Source organism: Numenius arquata, chromosome 4, assembly GCF_964106895.1.
Source record: "Numenius arquata chromosome 4, bNumArq3.hap1.1, whole genome shotgun sequence".
Classification (NCBI taxonomy): Eukaryota; Metazoa; Chordata; class Aves; order Charadriiformes; family Scolopacidae; genus Numenius; species Numenius arquata.
In genome coordinates this window covers 43,013,913-43,033,020 of record NC_133579.1, presented here as the reverse complement: position 1 = coordinate 43,033,020, position 19,108 = coordinate 43,013,913, and the positions used below count along the sequence as shown (strand labels likewise).

At 44.2% G+C, this 19,108-nt stretch overlaps 1 protein-coding gene across 1 annotated transcript in view; it reads right to left on the bottom strand.

The window, feature by feature from the left end:
* The window catches only part of COBL (cordon-bleu WH2 repeat protein), a 159,783-nt gene extending 144,110 nt beyond the window's left edge, over window positions 1–15,673 (bottom strand). The window contains exons 1-2 of the mRNA XM_074146968.1: window positions 15,590–15,673; window positions 15,273–15,339 (exon numbers count right to left, since the gene is read on the bottom strand). Coding sequence (XP_074003069.1) covers window positions 15,273–15,316 — 44 coding nt within the window. The 5' untranslated portion in view covers window positions 15,317–15,339; window positions 15,590–15,673. The remainder of the gene's footprint in view (window positions 1–15,272; window positions 15,340–15,589) is intronic.
* Window positions 15,674–19,108: the final 3,435 nt, after the last annotated feature.

Here is a 19,108-nt window from a genome sequence, read left to right as displayed (position 1 = left end):
TTTAAAATACACTGGTATATTTAGCAACAGTAAGTGACTTTACACGCTAAGGAGGAGGCATGGTTCAGATTAAGTAGGTAAATAAAACTCAATCAAATTAATCAAAAGCAGGCTTCATGAAACAAAAGTCTTTTTGATTTGGTCACTTCAGGTAAGACTTGAAAAAAAAAAAAAACTTTGTATATTATAACTATCTATGGAGGGAGAAAAGTATCCTATTTTCCCCTCCCCTTTCTCTAAAAGGCAACTTGCTGTAGTTTATTTAAACTAGAATTTCTTCACTATGAAACCAAAACATGCAAGATAGGCCATGTATATTTTGCTGTATAAAGCGAAGAATCTCGTATTTTCACAAGTGTGTTTTTTTTAGTACTGGATGCAGATATTAAAACATTACTTGCAGCTTTGCTGGAAAATGAAACTGCCACCAGTAAAGAAAAGTTCTGAACTTTCACTCAAGACTAAGTCACTTTTGTAGATGAAAAAGTACCTGCTCTTTGTATATTACATTTAATTTCATTACTAGAACTGAACTTCCTGACTTACATAAGGGTATCATAAAGTTACACAACATTCACTTGGTTTGATTATTAGTAAGTTTGGAGACGGGGTGAAAAAAGATAACGTACCGACTATGTGCACACAAATTGAGCCACTTTGTGACAAAAATAATTTAATGCAATGAAGTATTAAACGCTATTTAAAAGGGAAAACATTTTTCACTGTAAAAAACCTCACACGTTATCACCTACTCAGTTCTCTCCTTTAAGTGTGCATTGAAATACCATTCTATTAGAATATATTTCTTTATGGAAGCTGTAGTAAAGAAGGCACATTATGAATTACAGACTGACTGAAGCACAGAGACATACTCAGACATAATAAATAAATCAATGCCAATATTTAGATCTGTAACCAGAGGTCATATGGCTTGTTATCAATTTTATGTAATTACAAAAGTGTGTATCAGAATACACTCACATTGTCTAAGCTTGAAAAGAGCTGGAATCAAACTCAGTGAGAAAAAAAAGGAATTCTGTTCTTACCTAAATCCTACCTATAAGCCTAAACCTAACATTTTTAAATGCTTCTTCTAACAAATTGGTTGTAAAATTTACATCTAATAATGTAAAACTTTATGATTATGACTATACAGGTTAACTTGTCATTTTGTGAAAACATTTTTCTCCTCTTTTTTCTGCAGCACAGGAACGCCTGGTGACAGAAGACAGCAGAGAGAACTGAAAGATGTTGGGGGAAAAAAAAAAGACACGCAGCTTGAAAAAGCAAGTTACATAGCTGCGCACTTCTAAACCTTTCCTTTGTTACATGCCCAGCTGTGTCTTTACACGCACTCCCTGGGGTCTGCTGGGCTGGGGACCTTCTGGGCCAATGTCAGCAGCAAGGACAGCATTTGAGGCATCGAAGCACTGTTGAAGCCTACCTGGGGAGTCCCAGCTCTGCCAAGAGCCAGGGGTTTGCGGATGAGACCTGGAAGGACCAAAAAGCAGGAGAGCGAGCAGAGCACGGCCATCAGACAGCAAGCCATGGCAGAGGGAGCTCGTTCCAATGCTTTTATAACGCAGCCCCCGAGCAGCGATAACTTTACTCCAGATACAAATTCAGGTATGTGATTCTCCTCTTCTGTCATGCCACAAAATTAGAAACTTGGAGAGAATTAAAAAAAAAAAAAGGCTAGGAGGAATATACTTCACTGTGACGGGACAGTTTCATTTTTTCCAAGTGTTTTCTCCAAGCAAGCTCTATTTATTCTGAGATCCCAGGGATGTACTTTCAGAAAATTTTAATAAAACCATGAAGACCCGAACTCCACCACTTGTGAAATCTGCGGGCACCACTGCCAAACCACAGAAACACACTGATTGTGCCTCAAAAGCACCAAGCAATACAGTGCAAATTTCAGGCAATTTTGAGCCTCATCAGATGTCAACACGGCTGCACCTTACTGTGCAGCAATGTAAACAGACATCCCTCAGTCCTCATCTTCCACAAGCATTTTGAGGACTACAAGCCACCTCCCAAATTTTGTTTCAATTCACAGTATCAGCCCCCTAAATAAGGGGAGTTTCATCGGGGAACACTTAGTTTCCCCACGTACAGAAAATTTTAAAACCTATAAACTTGCATGGTCTGTCAGATTAATAACCTCATAAATCCACCCATGACTGCAACATTTGCTCGGTGCGAATACATTGGAGAACAATTCTGGAAGGAACGGCACAGCTGTACAACACAGCGGACACGCTGGCTCCAGAAGCGAGGTCCTATATGGTAGCATTTATTATCAATATTACTCAACACGTATTTCCCAAAGCACAGCCTTTAATCTTCCATCTGCAACTCCGTGTGAAATAGGAACACGTTAATTCAGAGATAGGCTGCAATTTTCAAAGAATCCTAAAATAGTCACACATTTGCTTTTAAATGGTGAGAGAGCCTACCAAACCAGTAGGATCAAAGAGGAATCTCTTTCTTTCTACGAGAAGTAAAACACTCTCAGATCAGTGCCACATGCTCATTCTCCCTTGTGCTACCCATTGCTAGAAAGCCTTGCTGCTGAGGCCACCTGCAAGCAAGGAACTGAGCCGTGCACGAAACATCTAAACCTCAAACCTTCCTCACACCGCTCCCAAGCAGTTGCACATGTACTTACTCACCAACGTCACGCAGAGCAGCCTCCAAAACAGCTTCTGTGTGGACCTCTCTATGCCTATATAATTTAATTCTGAAGAACTGAGGTCTTTTCTGTGATAAGCACTATGGAACAAATCACAGGTACCTCACAAGGCACAAAAGGAACATGAAGTCTCCAATTCACTTAGTTGTCCGAATTTCATAAGAAAATTTATCAATGCTATTTTTACTCTCTTGACTGTATCACTATAGCACAATTGAATGCCACTGAACTTACTGTTTTTCTTTCTATACATGGTGATGGTATCCCCAGTAAAAGTAAAAAGCAGCACAGAAAATTAAGAAAAGTCTCTCTTTAGAGTTTTAACGTTTTAACCTTAAATAAAGATTGGTGAAAGCAATTTATTGCAGGAAAACCTCCGTTGCTGATTTGGGGTTTTGTCTTCAAATAAACAATGCTTATGAAAGATTTATAAATATTTGAATACTGTTGCATAGGTATAGCCAGGTGCTAAACAGGGCATGAGGGGTTTCCTTTGCAATCTGAGCTTACACATTACGTTCTCCCAAGTAACTCTGCCTACCCCTTTCTGGCCAAGCCGGGAAGGAAAATTCAGCCTCCATGCTAGTGACACATTCGTTACCATCTGCTCTGGAAAAACGGAGACAGCATAGGCTAGATTATTTCCCTGACATTAATCAAAAGGCTGAGGTACAAAAGATAACCTACAAAAGAGAAGCAAGAGAATATATTGCTCCTTTTCAGCTATTTGGGTCACTTACTTCAAGGGCTGATCTGTACCAGAGGCTGACGTGCACGTCCTCTCTAACGATGGCAGAAGAGAGCTCTGCCCCCAGTCATTGTACATGGCCTGCTACTCAAATTTGGCACCTCAGTTGCACACACAGCCTACTTACATGAAGACAGCTTAATATTTTATATACTGCATTGAATTGTTTGTCCTGTAACAATAGAGGTAAGTGGGAATTTACATTAAAAAATAATGTCTGAAAACTGTTTGCACATACACTACTTTTTAAAAAAGTTAATTTCTCCATCCCCTCCCCTCCCCCCCCCCCAAAAAAAAAAAATAAATTCCACACTGCCAATTTCTTTCCAGGTAAATTTAAGCTAAACTGTAAAATATGAAGTAGTTTAAGACCATTTCCCCCCCCCATCAGTTCAATACTAAAATGAATATAAAAATCTTAAATTATTCTCCCGTAGCAAATTAGTATATAAATAATTGGCAATGCACCGCAAGCAACATTTCTTTTCAAGTAACTCCTTATGAAAATGAACCAGCACGGGGAATTTACGGTGCTTTTCATGGCAAGAAACCCACGGTATCTGTATAAACAGGTTTTATACTTCAGGCAGTTTTATATTTGTAAAATACTTTCCAGTAGACCTGGATCTCATTTTTAATAGGAGAAAGTATGGTGTTTAACCACTTGAATGCAAAGAGATTTCATTCCAAAATAACTATGGCTAATTTGAGACTACACAATAACAAACAATAAACAATGATATAGACGAGCAGTATTCTTAAATAAGGCTGGTGTAATGGCATGACAAGTTGCAGGCTTTTTCAAAAAATATTAGCACTATCTGGTCTTGTGAAAAGAACAAGTGAGAACAGAAACAAGTGACCTCCTCATCCTTAACCAGTATGAACAATATATTGTTAGTGTCCAAGAGGTCTTTAGTTGTAAAATACTAGTGGAAACGCAGCCCTTTGAAGTTTACCATGATGTAAAGAAAAGCAACCACAGGCAGAGAATATAAGGGAATACAGGCACCAAACTCACCGATCTCTACCTACACACACAAAACTCCTGCTCCGAGCCTTTAGAATGAGGTACCTGACTTTTTTTTACTTCAACATAAAATATAAACCAGAACCCTGCTAAACAGACAAGAGCAGCTTGTACCCAAATCTGACCTGGCCCAGTGAAGCCCATTGTGGTCCCTCTCCCCTCTGTTCCATGGGGGAGCAGACCCCGAGATTTCAGCCCAGCTGCTTGGGAGTTGCACACCTCAGTCCGGCAAGTGAAGCAGAGCAAAACCAAACCCCACGGGCCCTTCAGCTCTAAAGCTGAATATTAAGGCAATGGGAGCACAGCCATGCCCCACTGTCCTCCATGCTAAATTCAAGCTGCTTCAGAGCAGCTGACCAAAGCCCCATCTCCAATATTGCATTAAACAATTAACCACTGCTTTTGCTGCGCTTCGTTTTCTGGCAAGTGCAAGCAGACTCTCCGTTTCTGTCCCAACAGAGCCCAACCAACCACAGGACCAGAGAGACTCTAAGTCTGCCTGGCCCCTACTAGTTGTTTTGTAAAATACTACACTAACAGCCTTAAAAAAAAAGGGGGTGGGGAGGGGAGAAAAAAAAAAAGTAAAAAAAAAAGACACTTTAGGAAAAAACAAAATCCCTGGTTTGCCTTATATGAGGCTGAAGGAAAACCCTCAAAAAAATTGGAAAGAAACAACACAGCTGGGGTAACGGGGGATGACACTGCATTTTGGTCCTGGCATCAAGTGCTAAAACCCAGACACTGTTTATTAACTGCAAAATAGAACTACTAAAAGTAACAAAATAAATAACAGTTTTCATGCACTGATACTCAATTATTTCCAAAATTCACAATTTGTCTTCTTCAGAAAGAAGAATTCTTCACCAAAAGTACAATTGATTTTCCTTAGATGATTATTTTTTCCTGATATCTGTGAGGTTGAAAACTGGGAAAATACTCGTTGCAGTATAACTAACTGCTCTTTTGTGAAGATATTCTCGTTTCTTACAAATCCATGCAAGAGTTGGAAGGAGGATTTAATTACCAGTATTTGCTCAAAAGTTAAGAAGAAAAGCAACTTTATTTTCACTATGAAATGGTTTAATCATCACTACATAACTCGAGGACTGTGCTTGTATAGTCTCTTTCTAGATCGTTTTACGAAGGCGGCACAATCTGTAAGACTTGAAAGGAAGGGACAAAATATGCCAACTAAATTAATTACTTAAAACTGCCCTATAACTTTTTATCCTCCTCCTAAATACATAGTAATTTGCAAAATTCACAAATCTCTAAATTTAAGATAAGACACTGTTCTGCAATTACCCACATAGCTATTTTTCTGGTTTTCTTTCTTTTTAAGTTTGATCTGGACTCTCTACCCATCACACATGGATACATCTGTGTTTGCCTCACAACAGAAAAGCTAGCTTTGGTAAGAAGAATGCAATTCTGCATCAACACATAATATTCAGGAGTAACAGACTTAACCTGAAGATAGTAATCCTCGACTTAGTAACGTAAGCATAGAAGTGAAAGTATCTTCTGGTTTATAAAAGCCCTTATGGAGTTTGAGGATGACGTCCCGGCACACTCTGCTTTCTCCCCAGCATCTCTGTTCCAGGCTGACCTCAGGCAAACCCACTCCGACACACAGCCCAGTGCTGGAGCTGGAGGATCCGCAGCTTCCCTGGGTACAAGAAGGGTTTGGGACTCACTGAGGACAAAACCAGAGTATGTCTCCCTCTGGACAAGGCAGTACCCAGGGAACGAAGCTGCACAACAGACCTTCAGGTCAGTAAAAAGGCTGCATGTCTCCAAAAGCACAAGGTAATGCACATCTGACGTCGTAACGTTTTTTTAGCACGCCACGCTGCTCTGTGTTGCTATGAGGCTACCAAGGGACTCTTCAGTTCAGCACAGGCAGAGAAACAGAGGTAATTAAAAGCAAGCAAAATAAATAATCGTGTTAATTACAACACCGGCAGTTTAGCAACATGATCTGACCTATTTGTAGCTGTATTTAATGAATTTAGGTAGAGTCAGTTGTAGGAGCACCTGAAGGTGTCACAGTACCAAGATTTTAATCACGGCAGAAGCCAAAGTCCGGTCTCCTTCCCAAGGAGACAGCCTGTCCTAGCAGGGACTGATCAGAGCATTCCTCAGAGCGACGGCGGGCAACACCACCAGCCCCGTCACAGCAGAGAAGACTCCGAAACATGAGCTGCACCCCCAGTGAACCCGGGAGTAATTTCTTTGGTATCCATGAAAGTGTAGGCTTGGTACAAAGTACCACAAGAAGTTACTCAGGGAAAAAAAAAAAAAAAAAAAAAAAAAAAAAAAAAAAAAAAAAGGAGGAATCTGGACTCCCACCAAGATACTCCCTTATCAACACCCAGAACCATTGCTGTGCCATTCAGAAATAAAGCAGTGCCACAGGAGAAGAGATGGAAGAAAAGCACAGAAAACAGGTTTTTCTTCCAATTTGGCTGAAACTCTTTATTGATTTTGGAGACTCCTCTCATGGCACACTCAGACAAAAACAGAAGCAAAATACATGTCCTGTGCACAGTAAGATCAGACATGCCATCCTTGATGTATTTACCTAGGCAGTTATTTTTGCTGCATATGCAAGTTACTCACTTCAAACAAAAAAGAAAAATGCAGAAAGAAAAGCCATCTAAGCACAGAAGTAAGAACAAAAATGAAATAATATTTTTATTATAAAATCACTTGGAGCTTTTATTATCTTTTTGGAATCTGCTGAAGCAGGTAAAAAAATAATGTTTATTACGCCCCAAAATAACTCTACAGAAGAGAAATAAAAGAAATACCAGTATTTTAAAGGGTCTTGAACAGAATTTACTACTTGATTTTCTGTTACATTAAAAAGCCACTGCCATGGCTCCCAATGGATCTCAGAGGCGAGCACAGGAGAATGCCCACTGCAGGATGTGCAGGGTGGGAAGGAAGAGAAGACATTTTAAAATAAGAGTAACCTAGATAATCTGAAACAGAGCTCTTTGCAGCTTCCCTCCCGTGTCCCAGGAGAAACTAGCTTTGATCGAGCTGATTCCGCATCTGGTGGATCTTGCATACACTGCAACACAAGGACCTTCGCACAGCCTCAGAGGAGAAACTCGCTGCTCACATCACCATCACACCATCTCCTGACACCACCTAATACAAGCACCAAGGAGAAATCCAGCAGCCTCACCCCAAAAACACATTCTACGATGTGATTCTAAGGCCAAACTGCCTTTTCAGGGGAAAGGGGACCAGGGACCAGCAGACTAACAGCAACTACTCTCAGGCCTGGGAGACTTCAACAATTGACCATCAATGATGCATTTGTACTCAAACCCTTGAATTTTGTTGTTCTCTAGTCTAAATCATCAAAAAAACCTATTAATAGTAATATAATAGCAGCAATATAAAGAGGTCTTATATCGTCTTACTACGAATGGTAGCACATATGTTTATTATAACAATGTTTGAAAATTCAGAAAGCATCTTATCAGCCACCAGTGTTACCCATTTTACATCTCTATGTATTAGCGTGGTCTTCAAAATAAAGAAAAAAAAAAGTCATTAACCCTCGATTACTGAAAAACAACAGAGTCTACCCTTTTGGGTCAACACCACAATAAAAAGTCAGTAACAGTCGATCGAGATTGGCATGCATTTATATAAATAAAACCCAGCAGACAGCAAAGGAAAACAGGTACAGCAAACACAGAATCATACTGCTTGTTAGTCACCCTTGGTGAAAACATAAAGTAACACTTATCTGATTAAGTACTTTTGGATTGGTACTTGCTGTTGAACCTTAAGATACGGCTATATTTAGAACACTGATAATATAAAAATGTGATTTTCTTGCTCAAGCTCCATGCCAGTGGTATGACTTTACATCTTATCTGTTTATTTTGTTGAGTAAAGGAAGTTCTCACTGTTAGCACCACAAAAGCAGCATGGCTCAGAAAGACCATATTTTCTTCTAGCCTTTGGGTCACCGCTAGAGCTTGCTACGGAAACACTGGCTGCAACACCACAGCTTCAGGAATACTGAGGCTTACGTCTACTATCTGGCTTCTTGCTCAGAGAAACAGGGAGGACTCCAGGCTGCTGGGTGGTCCTGGCAATTCGTTGTAGTAAACGCTACCGCAGGTTTAGTCCTCACCCCTTCCCGTGCCAAGCAGGTCCCTGAATGTGTGTTTTCTGTAAGGGAGCTTCCTAATTACCTGGCTGCTGATTACTTACGTGAGGGACTCTCCATCACACCTTACTGAGCCGTTCCACTTTGCATACGGAGTGTTACTTCACTCAGTAACAATGGAAAGGGAGAGGCAGAGCAACTCACAGACCAACCTTAAAACTTATGCACAGGCCAATCACCTTTAATAAAAATAAGACACTGGAGAATGCAGAATCAAACCCCAAAACACTGTCTACTCCACCTCTGCAGGTTCCTCATGACCAGCCTACACCAAGTTCTCACTTCATTTGCACCTTTCCTACCTGCTATAATGATGCTCGCCACCTTTAAAAATAATGTAACTATATATAAGGGTTGCATCATTTTTTGACTACCAGCGAAAGCTTTGTAACTCACATTTTATCACCGAAACTGTCAGAGGAGACTGCCAACTTTCTTCCATACAGCACACCCCAAGGAATACACAAAACACAGCCTAACATGCAAGTATCAGGTTGAATTTACAGGATCATGAGTAAGAAATTAAATTTTTTGTTCCAAAGATACTCTCAATGTGGAAACTATAGTAAGAACAAAGGAATATAAACAGAAAAACCATTCTCAATCTATTTTCTTTCCCATTTCTCTGATTACAGTGACTACTCTGCACAAATATACAGCATCTTAGGCAGCTTGTTAGCTGGGGGATTAATGAAATTTAGAAGACGACATTTCTGGTGTGAGGTGACTAAAGTGGGTAGGGGATGCTGTGTGTGAGTGCCATCACAGCGCAGCCCTGCCACGCAATCTTTGTGACTCACTCCTTGGCATGGGTTAAGTCCCTGGCTCATCACTGACGCTCTCATGCTGAAACTATGACAACAATACACTATTCCCAGCATCACTTATTTAATGATAAGCAGCCTGGCTCGCTGGGCAACGAACAGCTCTGGAAACACTCTACACATAAAGAGGATTAATATGTTAATAAGGGTTGTAATTTCCATTAGCTGGAAATGCAGCTACTTTTAAAAGATCCTTAAATCACAATTTTAGTTGAAAACACAGATTTTAAGTCTTTTCCCATTCTCAAGTTCAAATGCTGGAGCTGGCTTAAGCTGCTACAGAAAAATAAATTTCTAAAGACCCCTCAAACTCTTAGAAGCAGTATTAAAGTGTGAAAGCTGTCAATTTTCATGGAAATCACAATGCCAGGGCAATACAAAAAAGCTTCAGTATACAGAACGCCGCTGTTGCCAGAAAATCAAGTGTTTGCTGATGCTAACAGAGTAGTAGCTAAAGGCCAGACACAGGGGAATACTTGTTAGGGCACTGAATTGCGATTCAGGCGCAGTGAGGTACTTCCCTGACTCTGCCACAGGCCTCGGGGCTGCTTTCGGAGCAGGTCATGTAAATGTGTTCACATTTTTGCCTATATAAATAAAATGGAGTCTCCTACATGTATTTCTTTAAACCAAAAGAATATTGTTAAGAAGCCTTCATAAGTGCTTGTAAAAGAAGCCAAATCTGTGACAACGTGAGTCTTAAATATTTACAACACGCAACACCACAGATGTTTAAGAACACATACACGTATAAGAGAAAATTCTCATTTCTTTGAGGGCAAAAAAAAATCCCTTCATTCTGGACATAATCATGGTTGTACTGTGATCTGAATTGCAAAAAGCAATATACCGCTTCTCTAGCAAGATTATCTATGCATAAAGCAGCCATGTATTTACTGAACTGACTCCACAATTAATATTTAAGAAGTTGCTTTCCTTAATGGTCAGCGTCATCTAAAGCTGCACCCATGTAAGTGCCCTAAATTGTAGCTAATCCCCCCTTTCCCCAACTTTATCTACTGCAGCATCCTGGAAATTCACTGTAATTGGTGCAGCTTGCCCAGATAGGGTGGCAGGTAAAACCTGTCCCATCTAAAGTAGCAATAGCTCCTGCTGGGCAGTAAACTGCTTTCATAAAGACAAGCAATTTGGCTAAGATGTAAACTTAAAGGAGCAAAATCTGCAGAAAAAAGTGAAGCTGGAATTACAAGGGAAAGACATGAAGAACAAACGAGGCAGGCGGCAGTAGGAAAGAGAAGGTTCAATCTCATCTCACAGCAGCAAGAGTGGCATAAAAGAGCAAGATGAAAAAATACAAAAGATATCCAAGGGAAAGAAAATAATGAGAGACTGGGAGAATAGAAACAAACCCTGACTATTCTAGACAGCCCAGAAATGGAAGGGGCTTTGAGAAGCAATCTATTTCATCCTCTACGCCGGTACAAGACTATAGAAGGAAAGGAAAAATAAAAAAAAAAAAAAAGGGGGGGGGGGGGAGTAAGATAGGAGAAATGGGAAATTGGAATTCAGAAAGAACAGCTGTCAGAACTGGATTGGATTGCGTTTATCTCGCCATTTAGCTTATTCTTACAATTAGCTTGCTTATCTTCAGCAATCCTGAGGTATTAGTCATGACTATACCTGAAAACACATGACTGAAGACACAAATGTCTTCCAATATATTAGGTCAACAGTTACATTCATATAGAGGTGCAAAACGCAGTATAAATTGCCTTGTTTTATTTTATGCAACAGCAAGCACGGTTCCCCCATCACCTCTACCAGAGTTTTATTTCTTGTAATGTATCTTCACTGACACAAAAAGAAATATTTTGGACACAAACTACTTGTGAGAGGAGGACAGGGCTAATGTTGCTTGCGGTGCCAGAAAAAAAATGTACTGCAGAGGAGTTCCTTGCCTCAGGTGTGCACTTAAGCTCCGTTTGAATTCTGTGGGAGAGGTGCACGTACAAAACGGGCCACAACAGGAAAGGATAATGCCAAAAGCACAAGTGTCAGCCTTGCAACGGGCCAAGGCAGCAACCTTCAAAAGCAGGCACCACATTTCTACTACTGCTCTGCTACTACTCTTCTACTATTCTGCTACTCCACATTTCTAATCACAGTCACCGTCCTTTGCTATCCAGTACTCTGCACATTACACAGAAAGCTCATAAGAACACAAAGCAGGAGAAATATAGGCAAATTGCCCAGTTTTCCAATTTTTATTTACAGATTACTTACATCGCTTTTTCTGTATACCCTAAATCTTGTAACATCTGAAGGTGAGAGCGAGTACAGTGTAAGCAGTGTTACGCAAACGATCACACAGATGTTCCACAGACAACAGTTCCCTCCAGGCTTTTTGAGACAACGTTTACAAATAAGATGCTAAACATAAGCATAATAACAACTTTTCTTTTTCTTTTTTCTTTTTTTTTTTTTTTAAGCTGGATGTGCAGTTTCACAAAGTAACCCACTTAACTATGTGGACTACGCATAAAATAATAGGAAAAGATTTCCAAAAGTTGAGGCACGCGATTTGGTCTGGGGGTTTGCTTTTCCAGGTTCTGCATGTAAGCGTTACTGACATTTCAGTGTCTTTATCTGACTTCTAGGGTGACTTCAACCCAGCAGATGAGTCCCTCCAAAGTAGTTGTTCTCGTGTCTGCCTGTATTTTTTACTACTGTAAGGCCCTGTGAGATAGGGAAGGAAGCTAAAGGACAGAAAATAAAGGTCCTTCTTAAAGAAAGCATTCGTACATCTTGTTTAACATAGAGGCTTTCCCCACATTTGGCAAAGACTCCAGAGGAAGCTTTTCTGTGCTCAGATGTAAAGCCATGGAGAAGGACCCATGAACTGCTGGTTTCCACAGAAGATGGAATGGGGATGCTTTCAGTGTCAGGGGAAGATACTCTGTGCTTTTCAAGGTTCCTAATGGAGCCGAACAGGACTGATCCTCTAAGTCCCCATTTTAGGCTTGAGCCCTCTATGCCACTTGTGACCAATGTCGGTGAATTATGCCACATTACAGTCAAAGAAGTCACCAATCAAGACACCCAGAGCGGGCTGCCTCCCTAATGAAGTAAGGGCAGATGCAGACACCAAGGCACTAGGTTTTAAACAAGAGTACTTCTCCTAGCACCTGTTGCATGATCACAGAAGAATAAATCTTAATTTTTGCTGCTACCAGCTATCTTAAATTTACCTTCGTAAGCTACAATAAATGTTAATTAAATAAAGCACTATGGACTTGGTAAACCTTTACAAAACTCATGCCTAGCAATTAGTAATGATAAAATTTTCAGTACTGAAGTCTACAATTATTTTTTAAACAGAAATGGGAAAACCCTTGCAACACCAGTACAAACTGCATTTTTCCTTTGCCATTTAACACAAGCCCTCACCCTCCCAACAGTATCCTGCTTTTAAATGTGCAATTCTCAAGCAGCCGTGCCATGAAACACATGTAGTCAATTTATCTGTATAAAGCACACAGCAGAGCTTGCTCTACCCTGTACCAAATGATACATTAAATTTGTTCACTGTTTAACAAGGAAAACTCTTAACATTGCTGTTAATGATTTACACAGAGACAAAACAGCTCTGCCTAAATTTTGTTAAAAATTGTGAAGTTGCAGTCATTTTAATCTCTTGCTTTCATAACTGCAAGATAACCCAATCAATAAGCTGGAAATGTGTATAGCATTTCTTCTCCTATGAAAGGAAGGTATTTCTGCCATAGTGGCTTTAAAACCCAGTGTTCCCTGGGCACGCTCCACAGATGCTGCTCGCCTCTGGATTCATATGGGAGCCAAGAAGGACAGATGAAGCTGTCCTCTCGCTGCATTTCCCTGGCCCTAGCAGATTTCCTCATTGAGCAAGTAAAACCTGATTAGGGACCAAACGTCCACTGGTTTCCAATACAGATGTTAGCAACCCAGGGAATTAGGAACCATTCAGTGAAGCCCGCTGCTACCAGCACAGACACATCCAGCCTGGGAACCCCTGACTTGCAAGAGAAGGCAACAAGCGGCATTGCAAGGCTGAAATCAGCCCAGATAAAACAGACAGGCAGCCCCCGTCGGTGCACACGACAGTGTTGCCATCAGCTTCTGCAGGAGGGGATTAGCACCCATACACTTTGCTATACAATATCGCAAGCACATCTTCGCCTTACGACTGGATTCACCTCCTTGAGCCACGTGAGAAGCGATCCGACCAAAGTTAATGTAGTTACTACAAATTCCATTCATATACGCGATATATGAGTCTGGCCATGGACAGGTTTACACAGATGAAATTGGCTACATAGGATTCAGGAGGTTTGTTCAGAAATGCCCTCAGATGCCAGTGCTCATCTCCAAGATGCACTAACGACATGCTTTCTCATTGCAAATTCAAACTCTTTAGTGAATCTTTGGATACCTAGCAATCAAGACAAATTTCCAATCAGTGCTGCATCTGAGAAATACTACTTACTCTTCAAAGCACAGGTGTAAATTGGCATCCTAGATCTCCTCTTCATCAGGATTTTAGAAAGCAGCAATACTATTACATCAACTAAATATAGAAAGGGGAGGCACTTTATATCTACTGCTTTTCATGGGAGGTTAGCTTAAAAGGTCACGATCAAACAGGCTAATTTTTACCCGGAATTAAGCATTTTATTTGCAAAAAGAGCAGCAGGCTATGTAATGTTCTCCAAGTCAAAAAAACATCGTACATGTGCGGTTTCATTACTACAGCACTACCAACGGCATCTTTTCTTCACCCATCGCTCCCTGTTCTACTTTCTGAGTTAGGCACTACAGGACTCCCTATCAAACACACAAACTAAGGAAATTAAACCTAACGAAACTACTGCAGCCCACTAGCACCTACTTTAAAGCTGGTTTCTACTTAGTTGAAAAGAAATTTATGACATAAACATTAGGACTAAAAATAAAAAAGCTGCTGAAGCACCCACAGTCTCTTTCAGTCCGAGCAGTGTGAAGTAGAGCAGTAAATTGCAGCAAGCTGACAGCACAGCTCTTAAAAACTTCCCCGGCTTCGGCTTTGACAAAAGAGATCACTTCGGACTTCATCTTGCGGCTGCTCCCGTCATTTAATTAACGGACAGATAAATTAACTGCTGGCACACTCAGCGTTTCTCTCTTCCCTTGAAAAACCCCGAATCCACCTGTAGCTTACACCAGGGCTGACTGCTGTTTACCACTGCTGCTGCCAGCGCGGTGCCTGTCACCGAAGGCAGGAGGGGACGGGGACCAGCGGCCGCCACCGACCAACCGCTGGCCATTTCGGGCACTTTTAATTCCAGCCCGGCAGCGTTTCTGCCTCCCGTGCTGTGCGGCAGGGCTGAGGGACCCACGGCCGAACCAACCTTTCGGAGGCTTTTGGCGGCGGCGTACGGCACAGCCGCCGACGGGCACAGGGGGGAGAACCGCCGGCCGCGGGCTGCTCCGCACCCGTCCGCCGGCCGGGTCCGCCCCGACACCCGCACCGCCCCGGCTCCCTCAGCCGCCCCCGCTCCAAATGGGGGCTGCCGACACCTTTAACCCCTCCCGACCTTCCCTCACCCTGCCGCCCCCGGCCGCAACCCCTTTCCCCCGCCCGCCGCCAGCCCAGCGCCCCCGGGGCCGGCTGCCCCCGGCACGGCGAGCGTCGGCACCTGCCCGGCGGCTCCCCGCCCCGAGAGCGGGAGGGACGGCAGCCGGGCCCGCTGCCCCGGAGCCGCTGCCGCCCGCGGAGGCAGAGCGGCCGGGTGGCTTACCCGCTGGGAGGCTTGCTAGCCCCGGGGCGAACGAGCGTCTCCATGGCCGGGCCTCCCTCACCGCTTCCTTAAGGGACGGGCCGGGCCGGACGCGGTCCCGCAGCGAAGGTCGGTGGCGGCGGGGGGGGAACCGAGAGGGAGGGAGAGAGGAGAGGAGTGAGAGCCGGCCTCGCCCCCTCCCTCACCCCCACCTCCCCGCTCCCCGCCCCGCACCGCCGCCGGGCGGCACTGCCCCGGGGCGCCGCCGCTCCCCGGCACGGCACGGCCCGATGGGGGACACCCCGCCGAGGCGGCAGACCCCCGCCCGCCCGCCTTACCGGGGCGGCACGGCACGGCACGGCACTCACAGCTCGGCCTGAGCCCGCCGAGGAAGGGGCTGCCCGGCCGGGCTCGGCTGCCCGCTCAGCGGCCCGGCAGCGGGGGCGGGCGGCGCTGCCAGCCCGTTTCCATGTGACTGCCCGGGACAGACGCCGACAGGGCGGCCGCCCCCGCGGGCACTGCCGGGCCGGCCGCCCACGCCGCGGCGGGGGCGAGGAGGGGAGGGGGAAACCGGCGAAAGAGGGAGGGAGAAGCGACCAAACCCCGCGGCCAGCCCCAGCCCGGAACGTGTCGTCCCCCTCATTCCGCTTCTGCCGTAAGCTTGGCAAAACCGGGGCTTGCCGGGCGGCTCTCCCCCGGGGCTGGGGAACGAAGGCTTGTTGTGAGCCTCACGCCCTGCTCAGCACCTAGCGTTGTGCCATAGGGCTCTGCTTCGTTACCTTCATTCTTATAGTTGGGTTTGGTTTGTTTTTTTTTTTTTTTCCTCAAAGGCGGCCCAAACAACTCTCTTAATATTAGTAGAATCATGGAATTGTCTAGGTAGGAAGGGACCTTTCAGATCATCGAATCCAACCATCAACCTAACACTGACAAAAAACCCCATGTCCCTCAGAACCATGTCTACTCGTCTTTTAAATACCTGCAGGGATAGTGACTCCACCACTTCACTCGGCAGCCTGTTCCAACGCTTGATAACACTTTTGGTGTAGAAATTTTTCCTAATATCCAATCTAAACCTCCCTTGGCACAACTTGAGGCCGTTTCCTCTAATCCTATCACCTGTTAATTGCGAGAAGAGACCTACCCCCACCTCGCTACAACCTCCTTTTCAGGTAGTTGTAGAGAGCAATAAGGTCCCCCCTCAGCCTCCTTTTCTCCGGGTTAAACAACCCCAGTTCCCTCAGCTGCTCCTCATAAGACTTACTCTCCAGACCCCTCACCAGCTTCGTTGCCCTTCTCTGGGCTCACTCCAGCACCTCAATGTTTTTCTTGTCATGAGAGGCCCAAACCTGGACACAGTATTTGAGGTGGGGCCTCACCAGTGCCGAGTACAGGGAGAAAAGCCGTTCAGTGGCTTCGGTCAAGAGAGGGGCTGAAGGGCAGGCAAGGCAAGGCAGGTGCTTCTCCCTCAGGTGTTTCATCCCAGCGATGCTGGCACCAGGGAAGGCCAAGTGGGACGCTCCCTGCACCCCCAGCCTTGCACCCCAGGCAAGGCTGCTACCCCAAGCGGTGCAGAGGGCCCGGCCAGCACCGCCACGGCGGTGAATGCAGGTGGCACATTAAAATCTCAGTCTGCTGTTTCAGAAATACTCCCTTTGCCCCGTTTTACCCCAGGAGAGCAACTGTTCGGCTCTCCTGTGAGGAGAACGGTGTGTTCTGCTGCAGCACGTGCCTGCTCTGCCTTGGGCACCTTGGTCTCTCCCAAGCGTCTCAGGAGTTTCTGTGCTCCCCTCCAACCCTCTCCACTCACTTCACCTTGCTTTCCTGGTCATGGTGGGAGGATGCGAAGACTGAAGGCGGGTGAGGCCACTAGCCAAGGCAGGGACAGGGACACAGGAGTGAGCAGGATGTGATGGGGAGAAACTCAGGTGAGGCACTGCGAGGGGAAGGGGAGATGGCCCCTGACTTGCCTTTTCACCTGGCTGTCTTGGTGACAGTCCCACAGGCTCTGGTTAATGGTCATCCCTTTCCTCAAACCCTTCTCTCCCATCAGGCTTATATCTCCGCGTATTCAGAGTGCACATCAGGGAGTGTCTTGCCCAGCTCAGTGACCAGAGTAAATACTATCAGCTTCTCCAGCCCCCAAAGGGAGAGTGTTTTCCTCAGCAAACAAGACTTGGCAAATCTGGGTCAGAAGCTGCATGCAAGTGATGGCATTGCGATCTGCAAGAAACTCCTGTCCCAGGCAAATTGTAAATACTTGGAAACATTCAGACATTGGATTAATTTGCAAGTAACAGAAAGGAAAAGGATACATTGATCTTTTCTATATGATGTGAATGAGAGACTACCCTGAACGCCCACCTTTGTCTTGTGCCGAGGCTTTTGCGTTACGATCAAAATACCTGTTTCTATGCATTTACTCCAATGTATAACAGAACACTCATTGTAGTATAGTCATCCTTAATTTTGTCTTCTCTCTCTTTGACAACCTGAGTCTCCTCAGCAGAAAGTTAAGGGTGCTGTTTTATGTTCTTCCACCCCTGACATACATACATGGCCTAAGGGCAAGGGAGGCAGCTGGCTGGCCTAGCCATAGGTAGAGAAACAAAAACACAAATTTGCAGAAGCAAAACATTGATCTCTAATTTCCCTGTTACCATGGGCAGAAGTTGACTGAATTGCTGCAGTTCAGTAATTACCCCGGTCATCTGAGCCACATGCCACAGTAATGAGCCACATGCGTGTTCCTAATTTGCGCCCTTATGAAAATAAATAGGCTGGCTTACATACTTTATTTTTTAAGTGGATTGGTACAGAGACTGCACACTGTCAGTTACCATAGCTCCAGGAATGAATGGTGATCTATCAAATAACGAGAACTTGATTTCATAGCTCTGTTCATCATCCGTTCCGTCATTTTTCATCTTTCTTTCTTGCTCCTAAATCAAAATGAACTCTTCCCTATCCTTCAATAGAAGCCAAAGCTGCATGAGCGCATAAACTCTACAGAAATCCCCAAATCTTCCCCTGTCCACATCATTAGCAAGCCACACTGCTCCAGTTATTTCAAGAATCTGAGCAAACTTCCCTTGCTGCAGCTGTAACTTCTGTAACTGTAACAGCTGTAACACACGAGCGGAGGTGTGCTCAGCCTACATCCCCCCCGCTTCCTCCCTTTCCCACTCCTGCCTCTCGCACCCTCTGACGTGCCCTGTGACACTCCCACTGCCACCAACCCCTTTCTCCTGCCCTTGTTTCATGAAGCAACCACCTCACTATCTTCTCTACACATTTACGGTCCTGCCACTGTTCCGGTTTCTCTCACCTGCTCCTAATGACTTCGCCATTTGACGTTCACTGATTCTCTAACAGCACTGCATCCGTGTTTTCTGTTTGGTAGCATCTTCTCTTCCAAGTCCTACAAAACACCATTCTGGAAGTATATGAAGGCTGTCATACCAAAGTATGAGACAACATTTGCTTGTATGTTCACTACTATGATACTACACAAATACTAAGTATTTGCTTGTTATGTTCACTTCTTTTTATATAGCACAGCAAAAGATCAAAAGCCTATTAAATCACCAAAATCATCACCTAAATACATCTCCAGAGCACTAGGAGCAGCAGCACTGATTGCCCACTGCCCCAGTTCTTCAGTCCCGTTTAGCTGGTGGAAAAGCCGAGTGAAACGTGGGGAGCACACGCTGCGATACGACATGGGAATCTGCCATTCTCCAGGCTCCTTGGCACTGGGCCCGGCTCTCAAAAAAAGGGCAAAGGGGGCATTTCTAGTGTGCATTGTAATCCCACAATCGGGGTCCTATGCTCATTTTTTAGGCAAAGGGCATTAG